Source organism: Ambystoma mexicanum, chromosome 4q (genome assembly GCF_040938575.1).
Source record: "Ambystoma mexicanum isolate Mex_15411 chromosome 4q, UKY_AmexF1_1, whole genome shotgun sequence".
NCBI classification, from domain to species: Eukaryota; Metazoa; Chordata; class Amphibia; order Caudata; family Ambystomatidae; genus Ambystoma; species Ambystoma mexicanum.
Genome location: NC_090928.1, coordinates 992,929,376 through 992,952,508, shown reverse-complemented (window position 1 = coordinate 992,952,508; position 23,133 = coordinate 992,929,376). Strand labels below are relative to the sequence as shown.

Sequence of the window (23,133 nt, the reverse complement as noted above, 5' to 3'; positions counted from 1 at the left end):
GATGACTGTACCTGTATGCTACAAAACAGCATAACTGCTGCACCAAAAAGCAACTAGTTATAAAGGATGACATTTTCTGACTGGTTCACTCTAAAACCTCTCCTGTTATTAAATGACATATTGTTTTTGGGGTAGCCCTCTGTAAGGCATACCACGAGTCTAACACTTAAGCATATCCTTTGGATTCTAGGTTTACAAGATCAGAACTGGCACATATGAAAAATGTGGGTAACATGGGACAATAAAGCAAAAACTGAATGAAATAGCATGGTTGCGGTGAAATATTGCTGTAGGGAGGACTATAGCACAGTTTCATTGCTTATGAAAAGCCTAAATGTCATAGGGCAAAAGCCCTTGACAAACGTATGAGTTGTCGGCACACATGGGGTCACCTGCTAATTATATATAGTTTAGGCTAGCTACTTGCATGCAATATGCTGGGGCTGAAGTTTCAAACATTGAAAAGAAAATATTCTCAAGGAATTGTTTAGTCCTACTCCTGGATATTTTCTCGTATTTCTGTTTTTCAGTCGGCCTGCTCAAGAGCCTGCAACTACAGGCCCTAAGAAACAGTACTCGCTGAAACTCTCTGAGTCACTAGAACTAGCCTTAAGACATACCTACCCACTTACCCGTCCACAGATCTAGAACCACATGCACAAGACTCCCAAGGCCGATCTGTTCAGAATCCTGCATTCACAATCACAGGAATCCAGGACACAGTAGACTTTCCCAGTACACTACAAATAGAGGTACAATAACCCAGGACTTTGCAGCCTATTATCCTCTCACGCTTTGTTTTTAGAGTCTTTATTTTCATAGCAAAGATTTTTCTTATGTGACAAAACATATTTTCCAACTTTATTTCGACAAAGATTTTACTTCCTCCAATGCAAAGAATTGTGAATGTTCTGGCTTTTACCTCCAAAATATCCCACTCAATAGCTAGTACCTATTTATTAGCTGCTTTTCTTCAGAGGGTGCCCTCATTATCTGGCCATCACGTGAAACCCTCTTCCCACTAGTCATGTGCCAGACAAACAGCTTGTGTTGTCACACTTTCACAATTTGTTGATATCCATTTAAGCGTGTCCCTCAAATCTATCCTATGGTTCACCTCAACATTGCTTTTGTACATTATTGAGCAACTAAATTACTAGTAGACATCTGCTCATGTGTTCTATGTAAAGTTCCAAGCTATCTAAATCAGATTTTTATCAATGATTTACATGAGTAAATTCGGTTGCAAACGTTCCCTTATTGCTATTCATATAACTGCAGAACAAAGGGGGGTCTGGGTGTCTCTCTACCAGCACAAACACGGCCCATTGACCTGTTCTTGGGTGGATGGCCCCTGGGGGAGCCTCAACCAAGTCTTAAACTCACTGTTCCTTTCACAGAGGAGAAATATCCCTGCATATCAGTCTTTGTCCTGCCCTGGCGCAGTCCAGCACCAAAATGCTAATGGGTCGTGTTTGTACTGGTAGAGGGTTTCCCAGACCTCACTATGCAAATTTTGGGTACTTTGGGTTCTCGCCCTAAGTTACCAGGGCAATCCAGACGTGGACCCCTTGCTCACTGTGCTTAGAGAGGCACAGCTCCACCTTACTGATGAGGCCCGACTACCGAAACTTGTGTCAAGATTGCTGTTGGTACCCTTGTTCAGAGGAGAATTGCCTACCATTTCAGTGCTGGACTACCTATGGGTGGGACAAAGACTGATATGTGTATGAAATGTCTTCCGTGTGGAAAGCATAGTGAGCTAAAGCGTGGTTGAGACCCACCTGGGGGCCATCCACCCAAGAACATGTCAATGGGCCGTGTTTGTACCGGTAAAGGGTTTCCCAGACCTCTCTAGCATGTTCATATAACTGGTATTCAGATGATTTACATGATGGGACATGGCATTTTGTTCTTGCATCATTGCTTCATTTTTCATGGTCTGAGATCTCATGGGAAGACGTAGTAAAACTAGTCACATAATATAGCGCTTGCTCTGCTATCTCCGTTTTAAGGAATGTCAAAGTGCTATAAACAACAGGAGTTACTATGGCGAGACTGGAAAGTTGAGCCAGCCTGTTGAAATTCGAACTTGCGACCTGTAGGATACACAGACATCTTAGCATCGAGTGCTTCACTCATAGAGCTATTCAGCCTCCTGCCTCCCACTTTTAAAACAGAAGATAAATGAGCTGCAAGTGTTGCTTAACAAAGGACTGTAAAGGGCATACTGACATTTCGTAAAAGTAATGTGTGTTTTTGTACACCAATTTGCACCAGATTCCTCCCAATTCTAAGTGCTGTAATAATAGGGGCTACTATTTACCCTTTTTAATGTTACTCCACATATCACCCCTACAAGAATAAAAAGCTGAGTCTTCCCTGATGCGGGATTTGAACTTGCGAAGTGCAGGCTAGCCACAAGCACTTAACTCATCCGCTATACTTCATTTCCCAGGCTGAACCATAAGGGTGGGATGCCTGTATGGAATAGTGGAGCACTGAAACAGTTACAAAAATGAAGCCCCTAATTTTTAATGTCTTTCAGTAATCCCCTGCATACGGATCCATTGCCCCTTTAGTCCCATTGTGAAATGATAGCTAAGTCAGACAAGATCCCGGCGATGGCCTCAGCTGTAGATTTCTATGACGACGATGGATCGTTTCCAGAGAGGAATGCTCATCGTGGAAACCCACTTCAACACTGGGCTGATAAAATAAGACTGCAAATTGCATATTTTACTAGGGAATGCACCATCAACCACTGCTCTCTTACGACCCGCGTAAACTCCTCGCTGAATCAGTAGATCAGCGGAGCAACGTAAAGCCCTATTAGCAGCCCTATGAACAAGCTTCTCTTTCACAAAGGGGACATGTCTTTAAAAGTCAGTTTCTTGCAGTGCTCGGAAACTGGCCATGTGTGAATAACCAGTGCAACCGGAAACAAAAGTGGTCTCAGTGGTAAAAGTGAAATAAATGGAATGTCAGGTTGCTCCTTGGTGAAAGTACCTGGAGTATTTTGTGATGATGGCTGTGCTAAAACACTAGGGATGTTTTCCTTTTTGAGGACCAACTTCTGCACCCTCTCTCTGTAAGACACAACTCCCAAACCACCCATCCCAGTCGCATTGCTTATAACCACCCCCTGTTTGCACATCCACGCCTCTTCTCTGTGATGTGTTCTCCAATAACTTCAAATGTGAATTATTTTCTGCTACCTTCACTGGTATGCCAAGAATACATGGTATGTTGTAAGGAGTGTGCCCACTGTAACCATCCAATTTATATCTGGAACCCCATACCAATGTGCAGTGCTCTGTTTCTTCACAAAGCTAGGTCCGTGCTCAATAAATGTCCAAAATAAAACCTGAATTAAAAAAAAACACAAAAAAGACTGTGGTTTTGCCTTAGAGTCTGGTGTACTGAAATGGCGAGGGACCTAAATCTGCACCAGGGTATTCCATGATGTTGTGGACACTGCCAAACACGTGAGAGTTTCAACTTTCTCCTCATGACCAACTTGTTGCCGTAAAGGGATCGACTCGGGAATCGCCCAAGGATGGTTAGTATCACTCTCTCGTACTTAGCAAACAAGCCATATTTCCTGTTCACCGGCACTATTGTCTAGAGGTGAGAGTAACACAACAGTGAGAAAGGTGCCGGGAAATGCCAATTCTGACCCCTAATTTCGGCAACTGTAACGATCTTGGTTGGGAGTTAAATGGTGGCATATGGATATGTGCAGTGTCCATGGGCCAGCCAATGACACAGTCTAATTTGAGGATGACTATTCAACTGGGGCACGGGGCAGAAACTACCCAAAGGCTGCCATAGAAAGGCTACCATTTAAGATCATTCTTTAGGCAAGGATACCGTTTATCACTTGAGGTACCATCTGCAAAGCAGTCACGGCTTGCACACCAGTGTGCCTGGCGGCTAGGCTCCACGTATCTGGTGGCACAAGCTCCTCACACAGCAAATCAACTAACCGGCTTGAATCACAACTCGTCGGCAAAAAGAGAACCTACAAACAATCATTCTCTTGTCATGAACTCGCCCTCGGGAACGTGATTCTGGTGTCGGCTAGGAATGCCCCAATTCTCCAATTTGGCACACAGGCACATACCGAAACACACCCCACCTGACAGTACTCACTACTATTAAAATATGCCAGCTCAAATGGTGGCTACCCACACTCTGTACAGCGCTATACGAAATAAAATTAAATAACAATACAAAATTCTGTTGTGTGGCAGGATATCAGAAATGACAGAATGATTCCTGCTCTGAATGGTCTAATTTGGTAAGAGAGAAAACGTGAGTTCTAAATGTTATGTCCTAAAATGCAGAATATGTCAAATGTGGAGTGCACCAAATAATTATAATTTGTAAGGAATCCAGAGTGAAACTGGAGATTGTGTTATTTTTCCAGGTGCTACACCATGAAGGGAATTGAGCAAGGGAGATTGGCCTGGTGCTCACTTTAACGTCTATATGAATCTGTTTATTTGTGGGTGTCTTTGGTAAAGCAGACTTCCACCTCAATCAAGAAAAAGAGAAAGTTACATGACTGAGGTAGAAGGGGAGGAGCAGAACTATAGTCAGTATGTTTTGTAAGATTATCTTTTTACCAACTCCTGTCAATCAAATCACATTTTAAATGGACACAATTGAATTCTGCATTAATTATACCTGCAAGGCTTGGCTTAGCCTAATCGAGCTACCAACTACCTGCTCGGAGTCATCAGCTACTACTCTAAACAGTAACTTGTAATTATAATTGGTTATTTATAACGCAGAGGTTTCTAAGCGCGGACCCGGGGATTGAATCTGTGTTGCTCCGTTTCGTCTTGCTTCCAAGGCAAGCACTTTGCCCCTGAGCTATCCTCCCGAGACTGTCCAAAACCACCTGCTACCATTGAATCGGCCCTACAGACGTCCGCGTGGTATTTTTCTCTTGCACACACAAGTGAATATGGTTCAAGTTTTTACAATCCTCCAAAAATAGAAACATTTTGAAGACTGTGGCCAAGTATGTATAGCCCTCAGAGAGCCAGTCCACAATCTCTGATACTCTTCCACTTTTGAGGCCGCCACATTTACCTTGTACAAAATCCACTTTGGGCTCTGTCACTTCTAATAGCTGGCTGGACAATCTTAGATGTTTGTCTGCCTGCGTTCTGACAGGGTATAGTAACACATAACAGACAAGCTAGCCTTCATACTTTTAGGGTCCGCTGGAGCATAACTCAAGCCCATCATGCAAAAACGTTCTGAACAATTTCAGTATTCCTTTAATATTCTAGTAACTGCCCCCACATGCTCCACGCTCACTCTTCGGAACATTATGTGCTAGCCTATTTCATGATCAGCAGCATGCTCTCATAACTCTGATGCTACAGGATGCCAGCTATCACAATATCCAATCTTACCTTTCATCCTCTCTGTTACCTGTACAAATGTTTCATGTTTGTTTAACACTGCTTCCCTGTTATCCTTCCTTGCCACCCCTCCGCAGACTAAGGTCTAGAAACCCAAGGGCGAGGCAGAGGCACAATACACTATTAAATTTACAGGGACGGTAGCAATGATGAAGACTTGATAAGTCTATGTGCCTCATTACGAGTATGGAGGTAACCATGCCGCTTTTAGCGGCATGGCTACCCCCATTCCGGGTTCCTGGAATGAGGAATTACCGGGCCATTCCGACCTTGGAGGGCCCAGTAATTCCCTTTCCTGGAACCCAGACCCGATACATCCCCATTCCCATTTGAACCCCCATAGAGCTCAATGGGAATGGGGAGGATGCTAACAACGGGCTCGTTAATGACGAGCCCGTTGTTAGCATCCTGGTCTGCTTGCGGGACCCGCTAAGGACGCCTGGTTTTACATCTGGCACATCAGAAGTGACCCATTATTACCGCCCTCTTCCCCTCGCGGGACCCGGAAAAGACGTCTGGTTTTACCAGACTTCTGGTCCGGGTCCCTTAAAGGGAACCTCGTAATCGGCGTTGACGGAATGAAGGGGGCCGTTCCCGTACCGGCCCCCTTCATTCCGTCTGCGCCAAGGTCGTAATGAGGCCCGTTGTGTTGTTTGTAACGTGACTAGAGCAATTGTCAAAAAATGTTTCATAAGTTGGTGTTTAAATTTGGCATAGAATGGATGCTCACTACGTGTAGTAGAAACAAATAAGGTCTTACCTCGAAATCATTTGCTTTATTGTAGTGCATGTTGAGAGCCCTGTACAGCTCGCAGTCTCGGGTTATAGACAACTCGTCAGTGCTTGCGACTCCATCGTTGATGGCTTGCCGTGCATACTTCTCCATCTGAATGTAGTAAAACTCTCGGAAATTGCTGAACCACTTGATAAGTTGAGAGGTAATGCATCTGTTGAACTAGTTATTGCAAATAAAGAAAAAAGAAAGGTCGGATGAGTTCACAATGAAATATGTTTACAATAGAGGACAATTTCAGAATATTAAATTACCTAAAGGAAACTAATTTAAAGAATCATTAATAACCTATTTATAACAACCATTCTGTTTCTTTCTACCATCATGCATGCATCTTTTTAACCATACATATTGTAATAATTGCACAATTAAGAAGTTCACAAGTGCATCGGAGAGTTCTTTATAAAGAAGAGGTCCTAATTAAGGGTACTCCTATAATTGTAAGAGTAACTAAAAGGTGTAGGTGCCTGCCGACTAAAGCCACACCATGTTAGTTCAACAGAGCCACTTCTGAAGGGTTTTATGCTTCTACTGGGAACAAGTGGAAGACCAAAATAGAGCAATAACTGAACGGTACTACAAAGTAAATCTATGCATTTTTTCCAGGCCTTGCCTTAACCAAGACTGAAACACCCACTTAATGCTGATGTACATGTATACTGCTCTTTCCAAAAAGATAAAATAAATGCCTTGGGTTGAATTTCTACCAATGAAATGTTATTAGTGGAAATCAACCCATACATCCAATATGATATACAGTATAAGAATATAGTGCTCTAAATAGAAATGACACCTATATCTCAGGAAAGTTTGGTGTGGTTAAAAAATAAAATCAAAAGTAAAACTATTATGACATTTTGGAACGATATTAGTCAATTTGGAATTCGCTTGCGAAACATACCTAAATATTATAATGCTCTCTCCTTTCTTATTTTGCTGACATCTCCTGTGGAAAGTACAGTGTTCTTACATTCTCTGATCTAACTGGACCCACGTTTAGAAAAAGCATCCTTGTTGAAATATCACCAATGAAGTGCTGACTAAATCAACATACATAATCTGTCTTCTCTGGCACCATTTTAAGCAGCACTATATCAGGGGCATCTACGGTTAGGATAGGTCCCATTGAAATAAACATATGGCAATGTACAGGCCACCTTTGCTAAGTTTGTGCAAATATTAATTAATTGCATATAGCACAGAAACAAATTCTGCAAAGGACAAACAATATAAAGATAGCTGCCACTCAAATGAATACATTGGTCACATACATTCTTTACCACTCATATCACTTGCATACTCTAACATAAAATAACCTTTCAATAAAATAAAACAATCATACATCTGTCAAACAAATAGAACATTTAAGTGTGACAATGAATATTGAAAACTGGTGAGCAAGTCCTCCAAATAGTTAAACTCTATACAAAGTCCAATTCTCTTTTTATACTGAAATTATTATTTTTCTAGTTTAATTTTAAGATACAATTTTGTTAATGTGTGTCCCTGTGTAACTGTGAAATATTATTATGCACATGGGGCATGGTCAATACATAAAATGTCCAATATTATTTGAATTGCATAAAGGATCATTGAACGTTGTATAGAGTTGAACTTAAATTGTCTATTTATTTGACAGATGTGTGATTGTTTTATTATTGTATTAGAATGTTAATTTCTGTTAGAGTATGCAGGTGATATCAATAGTGATGAATGGAAGTGACCCTTATTTTCGTTTGAGTGGCATCTATCTCTACACAGTTTTGCCCTATATATAATTCGTTTTTTCTGTGCTATATGAAATTAATGATGATAATACTGTTTTAAATATTATACATTTAATGTTTCATTGCAACACTATGTGGTGTATTGTGATGTGCTACACTATTAATGTATGTTTTAATAATTAGATAACAAATGCCATTTAACTCACTAGAATTAGATGTCCCGCCCAGAATTTCAATTACTATAGTCTGAAAGGCAGTCACAATGCTCAGGGAGCTTAGAAATGGATTTGCCAACATAGTGGGCATTTACTATGTGCAATATTTTGTGCAATGTCATGGTGTTGGGGACTGTTAAACTAAGTTAGAAGCTAAGGGAGGAAGGGGTACATTAAGAGTCCAATAACTGAATAGTGGGATGTTTTGTAACTGGTTGTACTGTTAGGGGGCTAAAGTGATTTCCCAAGTGTTCACATTCACTGATTTCTTCATGTAAAAACAGGTTGAAGCAACCCCACTTTCATAAATATGTTTTGAAAACCAGCAATAACGCAAAGGCTGGCCAATTTGTCCACGTGCAATCCAAGCTCTAAAATAATCTCTCACCAAGGGAGTATCTATACTGATAAGAACATCTGTAAGTAATAATTGAGAGTGCCCTGGTGCAACCAGAAGAGAGATTCCTACACCTAAGAACTTTAGAAAGAAATACTGCACTATTTTAAAAGTAATATCCTCAATATTATAGGAAACTATTGGCTTTTTGTGATGGCAAAATATGTTTTATTAAAGTGACAGCCAAGCTACAAGTACAAACAGGGACTGTGATACGATATGGGACAGGCGCCCCAAAGAGCTAATTTGATTAATATTTATTTTAATGAATTGGTCTCTTCAAATCTCCGATAAAATCTGGTTAAGTGTATGAACTCATTGCCCATTTGAATACATTTTTGTGACAGGATACGTGTGAATTTCACTCTGACATCTATGAATTTTAAAATAGGTTTTCTTTCTAGGAGTTTCGTCACTGTCATACAGTTGTTTACTCTGGGGGCCTACAAATATGTAATAATACAATTCAGTGTGCCGCACTGTGGATAGCGAGTGTGCCTCACTGCAGATAGTAATAAAGGAGAATAGCAAAGAACTTTGAAAATCTCAGGTTAGACTTTCGTTAAACCAAATGTTGGAAAATGGTCCACATTCTGTATGATAATAACGAGGAAGTTACATTGGCCAGCAACAGGCAGGAATATTAGAAAGCAGTATTACAAGTGTGGATATTGAGTAAGTCAAACTGCAAAAGGGACGAGAAAAAATAGGGGGTAAAGCAGTGTTGATGCATATATAATGCTTACTGGAATATGTGATCACCAAATATCGGACTTCAGGGAGAGAGGGAGAAGGTTATGAGTGTTATAGCAAGGTTTGAAATTGACAGATGATGGGAGTAATGTATCTCCTGCTTGTCGCCTTGAAGAGCCTGGTTAGCTTGGCACCATCAAAAACATACATATGGGGAAGTAAATCTGTGTGTTTTGGAATATGTAATGAGCCACGTACAGTGAACAAAACACTATAGTCTGCCTCTCATGTGGACGATAGATTTGCAACTCACTAGGTACTGACTCCGTGTTCCACAGAAGTAGCTCCTGCTTACCCGGTGGTGTCGGATACCCAGGAGTTGATTTTAGCCCTGTGTCAACAAATCCTTATTGTGATCCCTGTTATAGGATTATATAATGAATAACTAGAAAATATTGAAGTTGTATTAACACATAAGTTCCGGCACCGGTAAGGAGACCGGTGCCGGGAATCCCCTACCGCCCAATTCCGAGGTCGCTAAGGGACCAGGGCGCTAATAACAGGCTTGCAAGTCGCAAGCCCGTTATTAGCACCCTCCCCATTCCCATTGAGCCCTATGTGGGCTCAAATGGGAATGGGGAATGGCTTGTTCAATGGGGATTTACCGGTCCCGCCAGGGTCGGACTACACCGGTAAGTCCCCATTGAACTACACCAGTGCCGGACCCGTCATTGGTGGCAGTCATGGCGCAAATAGCGCCATGACTACCACCAATCTCGGAATGAGGCCCATAGACTTATAAGGAACAACGAGGATATTGGATTCATGATTAAGTGAACACAAAAGTAACACTGACTACGGATAAAAGCAAGACCAACATTTTCATGAAAAGTTTCAAATATATAGATAATAGGCGACACAAAGATGACTTGAACATATAAAGAAGAAGATGATAGTAACAGGAATAGAACTGATTCTACCCATAACCTCTGATCATACCAATAGCGAATTGGGTAATCAAATCTGCCTAATCACATAATGATGTCAGTATATCAAAGTTAGAAAGTCATTCCATGTAAAACGCAGAGTGAACACCTGCTAGACAGGGTAACCTAAGATTTATTTGGTAGGTAAAATGTGCAAACTTCAACAAAATAGATGTAAAGTTTTACTGATTCTTAATTTTGGAATAGGCATTTTATTTACTTTACATTGTTTACTTTTCTCGGAAATATTTAAACAACATGTGTCCCCTTACACAAGATTTTGTTTCGCAGAAGATTCCGTACTGTTCTGTTGAAGCAAAGCAGTATATTATGGCTCTAGGGTGGAAAGGCCTGGAAGAAAGATTAGAGGAATAGTCAGTCTTGTGGCACTATTGGGAGAACTGGCAGTGGAGCCTGCTGCAGGTTCCCCTGGTTGGTGCTCAGCAGGAGTCCCCAACGCTTGTTGATCAAAAAGGGTGCTTTGCTAAACCCCTCAGCGATCATTAAACCTCAATATACCAGTTACAACCATCCAATTTGTGGCACAGTGGAGAATCTGAACGCTGATGAATTCATAGCTAATTTGCAAGGGGAACACTACCCTAAATATTTGCAAATACTGAAGTGTGGCTAATGCGGCTGTATTGGTGTCTGTAGGTCTATCGATCTGCATCATTACCCTCATGATGACTGTCCACCGATAATCATTATGGAATAGCCGCCTCATGGGTTGGCACTTGTCGTCAAAGTACAAGAAATGTACTTTATGAAACTAAGTTTAAAAGAGTTACTGCTATGAAATGCCAAGCTTTTCAATGCTGTCATGAATTGTTATGGTAGAGTCTTGTGGTATCCCCTCTGACACCTTTTCGTTTAGGGGACAGTGATACATCCATAAAAAATATGCCTATCAAATTTCATCTTGAGGGGTACTAATGACACGGAGGGCGTAAAATAGTGTGCTTTTCCAATGATATCTCTAATTGATACAGAGTTGTTTGTACCTGTAATACTGGCTGTCCTTGATGAATTTGGTAAACTGGCCAGACCTAGGGTTAATGAGACAAAAACAGAGGTGATGACATTGTACGAATATCATTCGTGCTGATATGGAAAATATCACAGATACACTTATGTATCATGGAATTATAATGATATGGGCTCCAATTGGATTTTCTGAGGAAAACTATGTTCTATATAATAGTGCTGGATAGACTGACGAGAAATATTGTGTCTTGGTGGAAGCATACTATTTAGTTCTTGCATTAAGTACATTTGAATCATAGGGTGTACCTACAGTACCATCATTTATACTACTCTCTCCTCCTAAAAGGTTTTTTATTATGGTACACTCCTCTATGCATCTATCCTTGGATAGATGTGTTTTAGGATGCTAAAGAAGGGGCAGGTGGGCCTGATCTACAAAGTGTTTTTGAATGAGACTTTCCCATTCAGAAATGCTTTTGTAAATCAGCCCCAGGTGTGTTTTAGCTAAATATACATTCTTTTCAGAATTGATTGAACTTTCTGAAGAACAGCCTTTCATCTATTTCCTGATTTGCTGAACGGAAGTCAAAGAAAGTGACATTAAGGAATATTCTATTAGTACCAACAATGCCAGCAATACTTAATTATTAACGGTCTCCCTGGACTCTCCATTGTGTTGGAATGAAAATTGTATTCAATGAGAGACGCAAAGAAATAAGTTACATCCATTGACTAGAAGATCAAAGTATTGATAAATATGAATTTACAATGGACTGGGAGGCTGAGGTGGACACATTCCTTCAAAGCTCCAAATTTTGACTGGCTAAGTAAGTGGCAGAGCTATAAAAGACAGATTTTAGTGTTCATGCATTCGAAATAAAAATGGGATGTAAGCAGAAACAAAATGAAAAGAAACATAAACATTATTTTAGTAGATGTGTTAATAATACTAAATCAATCCACCACTACAACGCGAAAGAGCAGAATGGATGGTAGATGCATGAAAGAATAAGGATGGATGCCAAATGAAGGTGAGAAACTGAAGGTATAAGGATTGGATAGCAGAAGAAGGACAGGAACTGAAAATATAAGGAATTAATGGTAGATGTAGGCAAGCAACTGAAAGTGGAATAGATAAATGCATGCCATAGGTGATGAACTAAAAGTAGGGAGAGTGGATGAAACATGTAGGTGAGAAACTGAAAATATAAAGAATGGATGGCAGACATAGGCGAGTAACTGAAGGTACGAGGAATGGGTAGTGGGTGTAGTTGAGGAACTGAATGTATATGGAATGGATGGTAGATGTATGTGAGGAACTGTAAGTATATGGAATGAAAGGTAGGCATAGTTCAGCAATTGAAAGTTTATGGAGTGATTGCTAGACGCAGATGAGGAATTGAAAGTATATGGAAAGGATGGCACATGTAAATGAAAAACGGAAGGAACAAGCAATGGATTGATAGCTGCAGTTGAGGACCTGAACCAGTACTGCATAGTTGTAGCTGTACACCATGAGCTGAAAGTATATGCAATGGATGATAGGTATAAACAAGGACAAGAACGCATAATGGACTGATGGTAGACATAGGTAAGGAACAGAAAGTGTAAGGTATGGATGGTCATTGTAGGCAAAGAATTGAAACTATCTGGAACGGGTGATAGTTATATATAAGACCAAAAAAAGAAAGTATATGGAATGCATGGTAGACATGAGTAAGGAAGAGAAAGTGAAAGGCATGGATGGTAGATGAAGACAAAGAAGTGAAAATATAAGGAATCCCTGGTAGATGTAGGAGAGAGCAAGTGACAGTGAAATCATGGGAAGATAACTGAATATTAGGTGAACACTCGGTGTGGCGGGGCAACAAGTTATTAACAAAATAAGACCACATTCTTATCTGATTTGTTGAAGTAAAAACACTGTACGGTAAAGGTGACTGTAGCAGACTTTGATGCTAACATGAAAAGGGAACAGTGGGCCTCATTACGAGGTTGCCGGTATGGAAACAAAAGTACCGGTAAGCTTGCCGGTACCATTGTTTCTGGACTGGCAAACTACGAGTTCTGCGAGCGGGTGCCTTTCCGCCTGCCAGGTCTAACCTGGCGGGCGGAAAGGCACCAGCTCGCAGACCTTGACGGATGCACCGGCACTGTTGCACACAGTTCCGGTGCATCCGTCCTGCCCATTCCCATTGAGTCCAATTGGACTCAAATGGGAATGGGGATTTTCTTTTTCTGGCACCTGGCCGCAGGGACCGCCGGGGGCCGTAATGACCCGGTAAGTCCCCATTGCCGGGAGCCAGAAAAAAATGACTCCGGCAGCAGCCATGCCGCTTTTACTGGCACGTCTACCACCAGACTCATAACGAGGCCCAGTGACTTTTTTTGTCCAGGTATAGCACTGAGTTGATTGGCAAAGAATTTCTGAAATAACTCTGCACAGAAATCGGATTTGCTAAGGAGTCAAATGTATGATTTGTATGACCTGTGCCTTCTACTCTATTTCTCATAGACAGCTTACACATGCAGATTTATTAGAAATGAAAAGTGAGAGTGTAGACATTCTGCATTTGGAAGCAGTTGCCTACAGTGAACCAATGAATCATTAAAAAATGTATAGATCTGCAAGCAAATGCATGTGAAATTCATATATGAAGAAGTGGTCGCTGTTAAGTTAAAAAGAGGTGCTCCGTGTGTGTAGAATGAAGGATTTACTGATTTACATTACAGATGTCCACAGTTTTCAAAAGTTATTTAAAGCGGACACCTGCATCCTGGTGCTTTACAAAACATCAAATAAATAAGGGCAGTTTAAATGAAAAAGTAAAATGGCTTACCACCTGGCTGACATATTGTGTGATATCCTTTTCTATTGAGACGTCTGGGTCAAAAGACGAATGGTATCACTTCTGCTACACACTAAGGGCCCGATTCATGGAATATTTGCCCGGTTCAAAGTGAATTTGCACTGCTAAACAGCGACTGTGCACTGCCCAAACAATCCGTGATTCATGGAACCGTGAAAAGTGTATTTTTGCAGTGCAAAGTCCGGGCAAAGTCAGCGCATAGTCATTTTTGCATTACAAAATGACTTTGCCCGGACTTTGCATGGCATAAATACATTTTGCACGATTCTATGGGTGTGTGTCAGCAGTTCAAAGTCACTTTTCAGCAGTGCAAATTCACTGTTGAACCGGGCAAAAATATTCCATGAATCGGGCCCTATGATTTTAGTTTAGAATTCTGGCTCTACTGGTCCAAATAATTTCGAAGACTATGGTGCAAAATGCAACATCTAGTGATCCTTTGATGGGTGCGTCAGTATGTTAGTAGCACTCATGAACATAAGCACCTCTGGTCACTTACAAAGCCCTCGAATTCTTGCTGGACTTAACAGTTCCCAATATCAATTACTGCCTTAGACCAATGTAAGAAATGTGTTTTCACATAGTAAAAACTGTTGGACCTACGCACTTATGGATCTGTTCTACAGATACGTTTCAATGGTAGAGTGCAATTTTCACCTGCAATTGCACAGGGGTAATAGTTGATTGGTGCAAACATGCAACATGATTATTTTAACCATATCACATGAAATACACACACACACACACACACACGGGGAGAGAGAGAGAGAGAGAGAGAGAGAGAGAGAGGAAAATCCATTTGAGCCAAGTCACACATTCAACCCACCATAACACACATATATATATATATGTCCTAGTGCATAACTGTACTTGTCAAACGTTTAAGGAGTTTTCGTTTCTCGCTGACTGCTCTCCACTCACCATAGAACGCAGATGGGTCCGGATAGGCCAAGTTAAAAACCATCACTCCATTGCGCTATATCTGGCGAGCTGATATGCAAGCCCCTGCCTTTTGTCACCACAGACATTTGCTTCCCGTGGCCCCCAGGAAGATATAAGCATTAATCAACAATCAACAAAGCTCACTTATCAAACACTGGCCATGCGAGCACCCAGGCCTCTGTCAAGGTGACAGCTAAAGTGTGCACTGGGGCTGTAATTGCTGCGCCGAAAGTTGTTCCTATGTTAGCTCAGATAATGAAGTGAAGGAAAATACATGACTGGGGAATGGAAGGAAACAGAAGCAGGGACACTGGCGCGCCTCCCAAAAGGCCAACTTGCATCCTAATTGCCATGCAGTTAGTTGCAAGGGTCCTGGCGGATAATTGACCAGAAAATGATTAAGTCATCATCAAATCGCTTCTGCTCGCAAGAGTTCAAACGTGTGCTTAACCCATCCAAGAATTATATTTTCGCTCCGTGCGTCTGCTCTGTCTCCATTCAGCATTGAGAGGGAGCCTGATTTAAAAATAAATAAATAAGACAAACGGAGGACCCCCGTTATCTGATCTTCTGGTGCCTCATTTCAATAGAACCTAAAGCCATTACGATCCGCTGAACTTGGAGTGCTTTCCGATTTATCTCGGCATTAAAAAAAACGCAAGCTAAATTTCCAGACTCTGAGATAAGGACCGCAGGCCCCTGTGACAGCGCAATGGTCCTGATTCTTTTAGTAAGAAACAAAACATTACAAAACGATAGCAGCCTGTGTACTGGGGAATGAACATCGCTTTGACACTCAGATTAGGCTCCGCATTGTTGGGGAGCATTGTCTCATTTGGGCAGGAGGACTGTGAAGGGGGCGGCGTGATCAACTAGAAAGAGCAGGTTGTTTTTCTAGAATGTCCGTGAATGACTTAATGGGGGCCATAAAAAGCGTAAGCACGCGGGGCATTATTTGGCAATGCAGCATAAAGACAGCGTATTGTGATGGTATAAGAAAGCTGCGGAACGACAGACAAAACAACAGGCTCCCAAACAGAACAGACAGGCGACACGACAAAAGCCGCTCGCTCGCAGAGTAGCGTTTGCCTGAACGACACTGATACGTTACGCTTCTTTGATGGCTGGCCTTGCCAGTGCAGGCAGCGTGTTGTTTGTTATGCTATGTGGTGTGTTTGCTCTGCAACGAGAGCATCAATGGCCGCCGAACGGGGGCGACATCTGGGCATGTTAGTGCGTAGCCGCAAAAACGAATCACTCCTGTGAAGAGGCTGTGTTTCCACAGCGTCGCGGCCCCGGCGACTTTGATTCATGTTTCTTCCCACGGGATACCTCCGCCTCGATGCGGGCTGGAGCAACTTCCTAAATATTCAATGAGCGTGGTCAAAGGAGATATAGAACAAATCAATCTGACACCTTAATCTGGCGCGGCAGCAGTTGACTCAAGGGGTGGAGGGAGTGTGATCCATCATTTACCACCACCCTGTTGAAAAGGCCGCCAGCGGCGATTCTTCAGAGTTCAAACAGCGTCAAATCGGCTGCATTTAGAGGGCCAAAACGTGTAAGCACGCCCATGAATAAACGGATAAGCCAACTCTGATGTAAACCTCCCAAGGTCAAAATTACTACTTTATATTTATCTTGTTAAAAGATATGGAACTAAAAGGGATTTACAAAAACAACCGCGGACGCAAAAAATTATTCTACTCTAGGCATAGTCATTCATGTGACGTTTGTGTAATACAATAGGGGTGTCACCCCAAATGCCATTGTGTAGAGTCGCAGAGCCAGTCCCTGTACCATGGAATCCTGGTACCAGGCTAATGGAAATGGGCGGAGGTGGGTGCACCCTTAGTCAACGCCTCCCCAAAGACCATGGGCCTAAGAACCCCCTGGCACCGTGGCGAGTGAGACCACCACCCTGTCACTGTTCATCATGCATTATGTGATATGCACAAGCCAAGTGCAGTTACTGCAGCGAGGTTGTGTCTCCATCTCCTACCTGTCACCAAGTGTACCAGTACGAACGGTGATGTTGAGCAGAGAATCACTGAGCAGTGGGTGGCACCAACAAAGTAAACCGCACTGTGCAAGGCGCGAGCAATGTGCACAAGCCAAATACAGTTGCTGTAGTTGATCGCAGTGGTGCGGGGTGACCTGCATCATTTGTGGCGAGTACTCCGTTCTTTCCCTCATCAAAGCCAATAGGCCTTTTATGCGCATCAATATCTGTTGAGGTGGATTGGGACAGTGTAGAGAGTTCATTTTCCTCGCAAAGGTAAATTACTTCATGGACAAATGTGCCCGGGCCAATTTCCAACTACAACATATTCAACAAAATGGGGAATGTTTTTCAACAGTACTCCTCTCCTCTTCTTTCGCCGTTAGGAAAGGAGTTAGCTTTATCATAAGTAAAAAGCATTCTTGGTTTGGGCGAGGATTCACAGCGGGAGGGGTCATACTTTGGTACAAACAGTACCAACATATCGAAAATGATCAGCTATTTCTAAAAACTGCACTTGTGGGGGATCACAAGGGGATGAATCAGAACCTCACAATAGTAAAATGACTATGACGGAAAGTGATGCCCAATATATAGCTTCTTGTTTAGCCCGCTTAGTGCGTATAAGTCTGTCTGTGAATACATCATTTGGCCGACTATGTTCCAATATGGCACTAGAGGCAGCTGTAGATCTTATGATATCACCACTGAAAAATTGAATGCGGGGCTTCTTACAATTCATCCTTTTCTTACCACTATGCAAAAACTCTAATCTCCACCCGCATGCTTAGTAAACATGACTAATGCTCAGGACTACTCTTTGGACTTCCTCTCTACTTCTTCTTCTAGACAAAGGGCCTCATTACACGGAAGGCGGTGAGTCATGGCGCAATTAGCGCCATGGCTCATGCCGATAAAATACCGGCACCGCCTTGGCGGAAAGGGGATTTACTGCCCCATTCCAAGGTTGGAGGGGCGGTAAATCCCCCTTCCGCCATTGCCCTTCCCCATTCCCATTTCTGCCCCATAGGGCTCTATGGGAATGGGGAAGGCGCTAATTACGGCACCGCAATTTTGCGGTGCCGTAATTAGCTCCGAGGTCCCTTAGCGGGTTGGATTTTAACGCCTGCAAAAAGCAGGCGTTAAATCCCCCAACCCGCAAAGGGACCTCGTAGTAAGGCGGTAGGGATTTACTGGTACCGGTATTTTACCGGTACCGGTAAATCCCTAACGCCATCCGTGTAATGAGGCCCAAAGTCTTCAACTTTGCTACCCACACTCTCTGCAACCTGCCCAGACACTCCCACACTTCTAACTACCAACAACATGCTGGTTGGCTCTCCATGAACCACTCCTTTTTAACGTTTCTTTTCCTATTCTACAAAACTATCAATAGTCTTACTCCTCAGTTCCTGTTATTATTACTATTATTAAGGTATTTATTGAGCACTGACCTAGCTTCGAGAAGCCACAGAGCACTTTACAGAGGTATACAACAATACAGATACATAATGGACTGCTTTACAGAGGTGTATAACAGTACAGATTTATAACTGAGGTAACAGCAGAATAAATATACAGCGGGGGTAGGATACAGAGGGGCACAGAGGAGGGGTACAGCTGTTCCGGGTGGCAGGGAGGAGAGGGGCGGGCGGCGTCTGGTGAGTCAGGCGGCGTGAGGCATGACGTGATGGTCTATGTGTTGAGAAGGAGACTCCTTGAAGAGCTGGGTCTTTAGTTCTTTTCTGAATTGTAGGAGCGAGTCTGATGCTGATGGGGAGGAGGTTCCATAGTCTTGGGTTGTAGGCAGAGAAGGCTTGTTTTCTGGTCCTTTCCTTTTTGCAGCTGCGGATATCAGGTCTGCAAGTGTTCTGGCTTCTCGTGGTGCACTTTCCCGCGGGGATGCAGCGTTTCTCCCTGAGGTAGCTGGGTGATTTGAGGGTGACTGCCTTATAGATGATATATGTAGGACATTTCTCAGGGGCACAAGGGAGGACGACAGGAGGCCTTCGGGGAGTGCATTGCCCCATCCAGATGGAATAGGACCAGTGCTTGAATGGTGGATTTAGAGCTGTCCGGAGGGAGGAAGGGCTTGACCTTCCGCAGGAGAGAGAGCTGATACCGATCTGTCTGAGTGTTCTTAGCTATGTGTGTCTTGAAGGAGAGGTGTTTGTGGATGTGGTACCTGGGGGACTTGGTGCAGGAGTTGAGCTCCGGTGTGAAGCCCTCAGAGTTCATGGTTGATAGCCAGGTCTGTATGTCTGGGTGTTCAGAGTTGTTGAGGAGGAGTAGGAATTTGGTCTTGGAGGGGTTGAGCTTGAGATATGCAATGGACATCCACGAATGGATCAACGAGAGGCAAGTTTTGAGCCTATGGATGTCCTTGATGGAGTCAATCTTGAGCTTTAGCTGAGTATCGTCGGCGTATTGGTGGATGTGGATCTGTGTGGTTAGGAGGGCTACCAGCGGCTCCATGCATAGATTGAAGATCACCGGTCTGTTTGTATCTCTGTTAAATTTACCATCTCAATCCCTCCGCTCCTCCTCTGCACTCAGCCTCACTGGCCCATGACATCCCTCAGCCCCCTCTAGCTACTGCTCATTATCCCTACTAGATCTGCTCTTTTGGAACCTACTGCCCATCATAATCAAAGCCAGCCCAACTGTGGATCTCTTCAACAATCAGCTTAAACTTCACTTACTTGCTAAAGAGGAAGCTCCCCATGCCCTCTCTACCATCCTCCCTGCCTGGTCTCACCACTCCCTCCAGTGATGCTTAATATTGTAAGTATGTATATTTATACAGTACTCCTCTTTATTTTGAAACACTTACCCCCTTAGGTCAATGTTACCATTGTAAGTCCCCTGTTTTCTTATATATATTTGTTTTGTTTGTGTTGTTTTGTCCCTGGTATATGTCCCACTTTTTTACACCCTCATAAACTGGCACACCCTTCGTAGGTATGTCTACGCCATCAGTAAAAGTGTTATTGTAAGTACAAAAATACAAATACTGGACTCTCCCATCATTCCCTCTTTTACCTTCTAAGTTTGTGCCGCAACTCCAACAGCTCACTATGGGGAGATTATAAGGGTCGATATTTTTAGGTTTTACCTCCATATCTGTACTAAACCTGATCCTAGAATCACTGGTTCAGCTCTAGGATAATATTAGTGAGGATATCCAAGGGCACTCTATATCTTTAAAAACTATACAAGAGAAAATGGACAAAATATGTAGACAATTTAAAACTAGGAACATGTTGCGTGGTGTGTCAGTAGTCGACACAAAGCGTCGTCCAATAACAACATTTTTGCAGACTGTTCAATGCCCTCTCTGTTGACCAGAGAGCACTTGTATTTCAAGGAGCAGAATCCCTGTGGAGCACAATTTCACTTTGCCAGCCAAACAGTGACCTAAGTTCAAGAAATTACAGACTATTAGAAACTAGAGGATTTTTCAGAGAAAAAGACGGAGATCCCGCCTCTCCCACTATGGTGACCAAACACTGGAATGCACTGCAAAGGGGAATCCTCACCCTCCCTATAGGACCTATTAAAATTCAGGAAAAATCTAAAAACCTGGCCTGTCAATGTTTAACAGGCAGAATGTTTAACCTACACCCATCAAGCAGCAGAAACAACACTCCTTAATAGTTTGCAAGTCACAACATAAGGGAACAGTATACCCTTTTCTGACCGTCCACCTAGAACACAAAGCACATCACTCAGGAACCTATAACAGCTAGAAGACATCACATCAAGGCACCGCCAAAACCATAAGAGCACACCTTCCCTGTCTCCCGGAATATCTAAACCTGAACTCAGGACATCTTCAAGCATCAACTATTAAAGCCCAACACCTCTCACCATAAAGCAACTGAAAGCGAGACCAATACTTGAAAGTACTATGGAAACCCGAAGAACAATCCCAACCTTTTCTACTAACCTTCAATTTCTCTCCACCTTACCCACCACTGTGCTGCCTCACTTTAAAGTGGGAGGCTCTGAAATAATGAGTCACTTTATTTATGATGCATGCTTCTCACCAGCAACCACAAAAAGGGTGCACCTCACTGTTATACATGAAAAAGAGGACTTATAGATTAAAACTTGAAATAAAAATGTGCTGCACAGGGAGACATATGAGAAATTTTGATAAGTACAGAAGAAAACGTAGGTTGCATTATTAAAATGGACTGCAAATGTAACTGAACTTACAAAAACAAACCCTTCAGTCATTTTGTAAGCTTAAATGAAGTGTCACAAATTGAGTGGCTCAGTATTTAAACATAAAAAAGTAAAAAGATTACTTTTTGATTTAAATTGCCATGTGTCTTATGAGTACGGTACTTTGAACAAAAAGGAGTGTAACCGTTGTAAGAATTTGGTAAAAATAGCTTACGCCAGTCAATACAATAGAAGTGAATAGGCATACAACGTCATATAATGTTCTGAGTTGGCTTGGGCAATGATGTTTTCTTGCAGACTTGACCACCAGTTAAACTCCACTTCAGCCCTATTTAAATGGTCAAATGGGGGGGTTCAAGTGCCCCAGGATATTTGGCTGTGCCATCTGGAGTGAATACGGTTTGTACGCCTTTAATCACAAAAACACCTGCACCACGATCCTTGAGTTTATGAGGTGCGCCCACACTTGTGAGCTCACTTCAAGTGAATAGTCTAATCAAAACATTTTAAAATTCCACCAAGGCTGAATCTACGGTGTCCTAAGCTGATTAGAATCAGAACTGCTTAAACGACGACCTAGCCTGTTCTCCTAATGCAGAGCTTCAAAATAATATTATTGTTTTTAGTGTGTCACCTGTGACATCAGTTAAGGGACTGAAACCGACTCAACGTCCAGTAATGGAAAATAGACAATGAGGCTTCTGAGAGCTGTTAACCTGGCCATGCTAACACAAGGGTTTCACAATTCTAAAATATGAAACTTAAGGCTGGAACTCTTGCAGAAATATAATGGGCCATACGAATCAACATTAATCATACATTTAAAAACTGTTTTAGCGATAAATCTACAACCACCTGACCTGGAAACAAACGGAAAAGGATGCTATGACCATGACACACAACCCTATCATAGGAGTCTAAATCTGAATTGCCTACGTTTTTAATAATTGTTTTAAATTATGAATATTAATAACATCTAGCCTTCATGAAAAACGATCATACATACTCATGTTGCATGTCTCTACGTAACTGGGGGCTGGGAAAACCTAGAAATCTAAATTTTATCGATGTGTCATGTTGCTTCAATGAAATATGGAATAACCATGATTTTGCATTAAAAAGTATGAGAACAGGCAGCCCCCATGTTTTACAATCAATTGAAAATATAATCAACCTATGAAGATTGACGATGCGTATTCTCTAGCAGTGGTTGGCCATTAAGCAAGCCAATAGAAATATTTGACCAATCAAAAAGTGTGATACCATCATGACAAAGCATGGGAATATATACTCATTATAAAAGCAGAAACACACAGGGAATAGGGATCTCTTTCTGGAATTAAAGGTTCAATAGAAGGAAAACGCCTGTCCCACATAGATGAGAGTTGTGGCTGGATATTAACTGCAGGATTGACCTTGTCCACGAGGGAGCAGACAAAACTACCTGAGTCATACCTGCTTTCTAAAGAATGGAGGAAGGAACCAGGAGAGGCCAGGCCACAGGGAATTTCCTGGGAACACTTGAGGGGCTCTACTGGCTTTGGGCCATAAATAATTATTCCAAAGTAAGAATGAAAATCCCCCCAAATGTAATTAGATAAGATCCCTAGAATCATTGTCTTGCAAAGTCCTTGGAGTAGGAGGGAAATAGGGAGGGGATTACATTTAAATAAAAACACAAATACTTTGTTTGTGCTGTGGGTGTGCTGTGTAAAACAGGGAGCACTTCCGCTGAGAGTTCAGCATTGTGTAAAGGATAGCTAAAATAAAATGAATCCTGCAGGATTCACATGTCATCCGCTTCAGGCTGTGGATCGGTGGTCACGCTTTATAACCTAGAGAATTGATCATTCAACACCTGTGAAAGCCATAGATATTTAAAAAGACAG

At 42.2% G+C, this 23,133-nt stretch overlaps 1 protein-coding gene across 9 annotated transcripts in view; it reads right to left on the bottom strand.

Moving 5' to 3' along the window:
* Nucleotides 1-23,133, bottom strand: part of PROX1 (prospero homeobox 1) — a 142,270-nt gene that overhangs the window by 57,164 nt on the left and 61,973 nt on the right. For 5 of the 9 annotated variants that reach the window (XM_069608553.1, XM_069608557.1, XM_069608556.1 and 2 more), the window contains 2 exons: nucleotides 11,257-11,301; nucleotides 6,202-6,396 (listed from right to left, as the gene is read on the bottom strand). In XM_069608553.1, the coding sequence (XP_069464654.1) occupies nucleotides 6,202-6,396; nucleotides 11,257-11,301 (240 nt within the window). The remainder of the gene's footprint in view (nucleotides 1-6,201; nucleotides 6,397-11,256; nucleotides 11,302-23,133) is intronic. The other 4 variants (XM_069608555.1, XM_069608558.1, XM_069608559.1 and 1 more) reach the window with 1 other exon arrangement.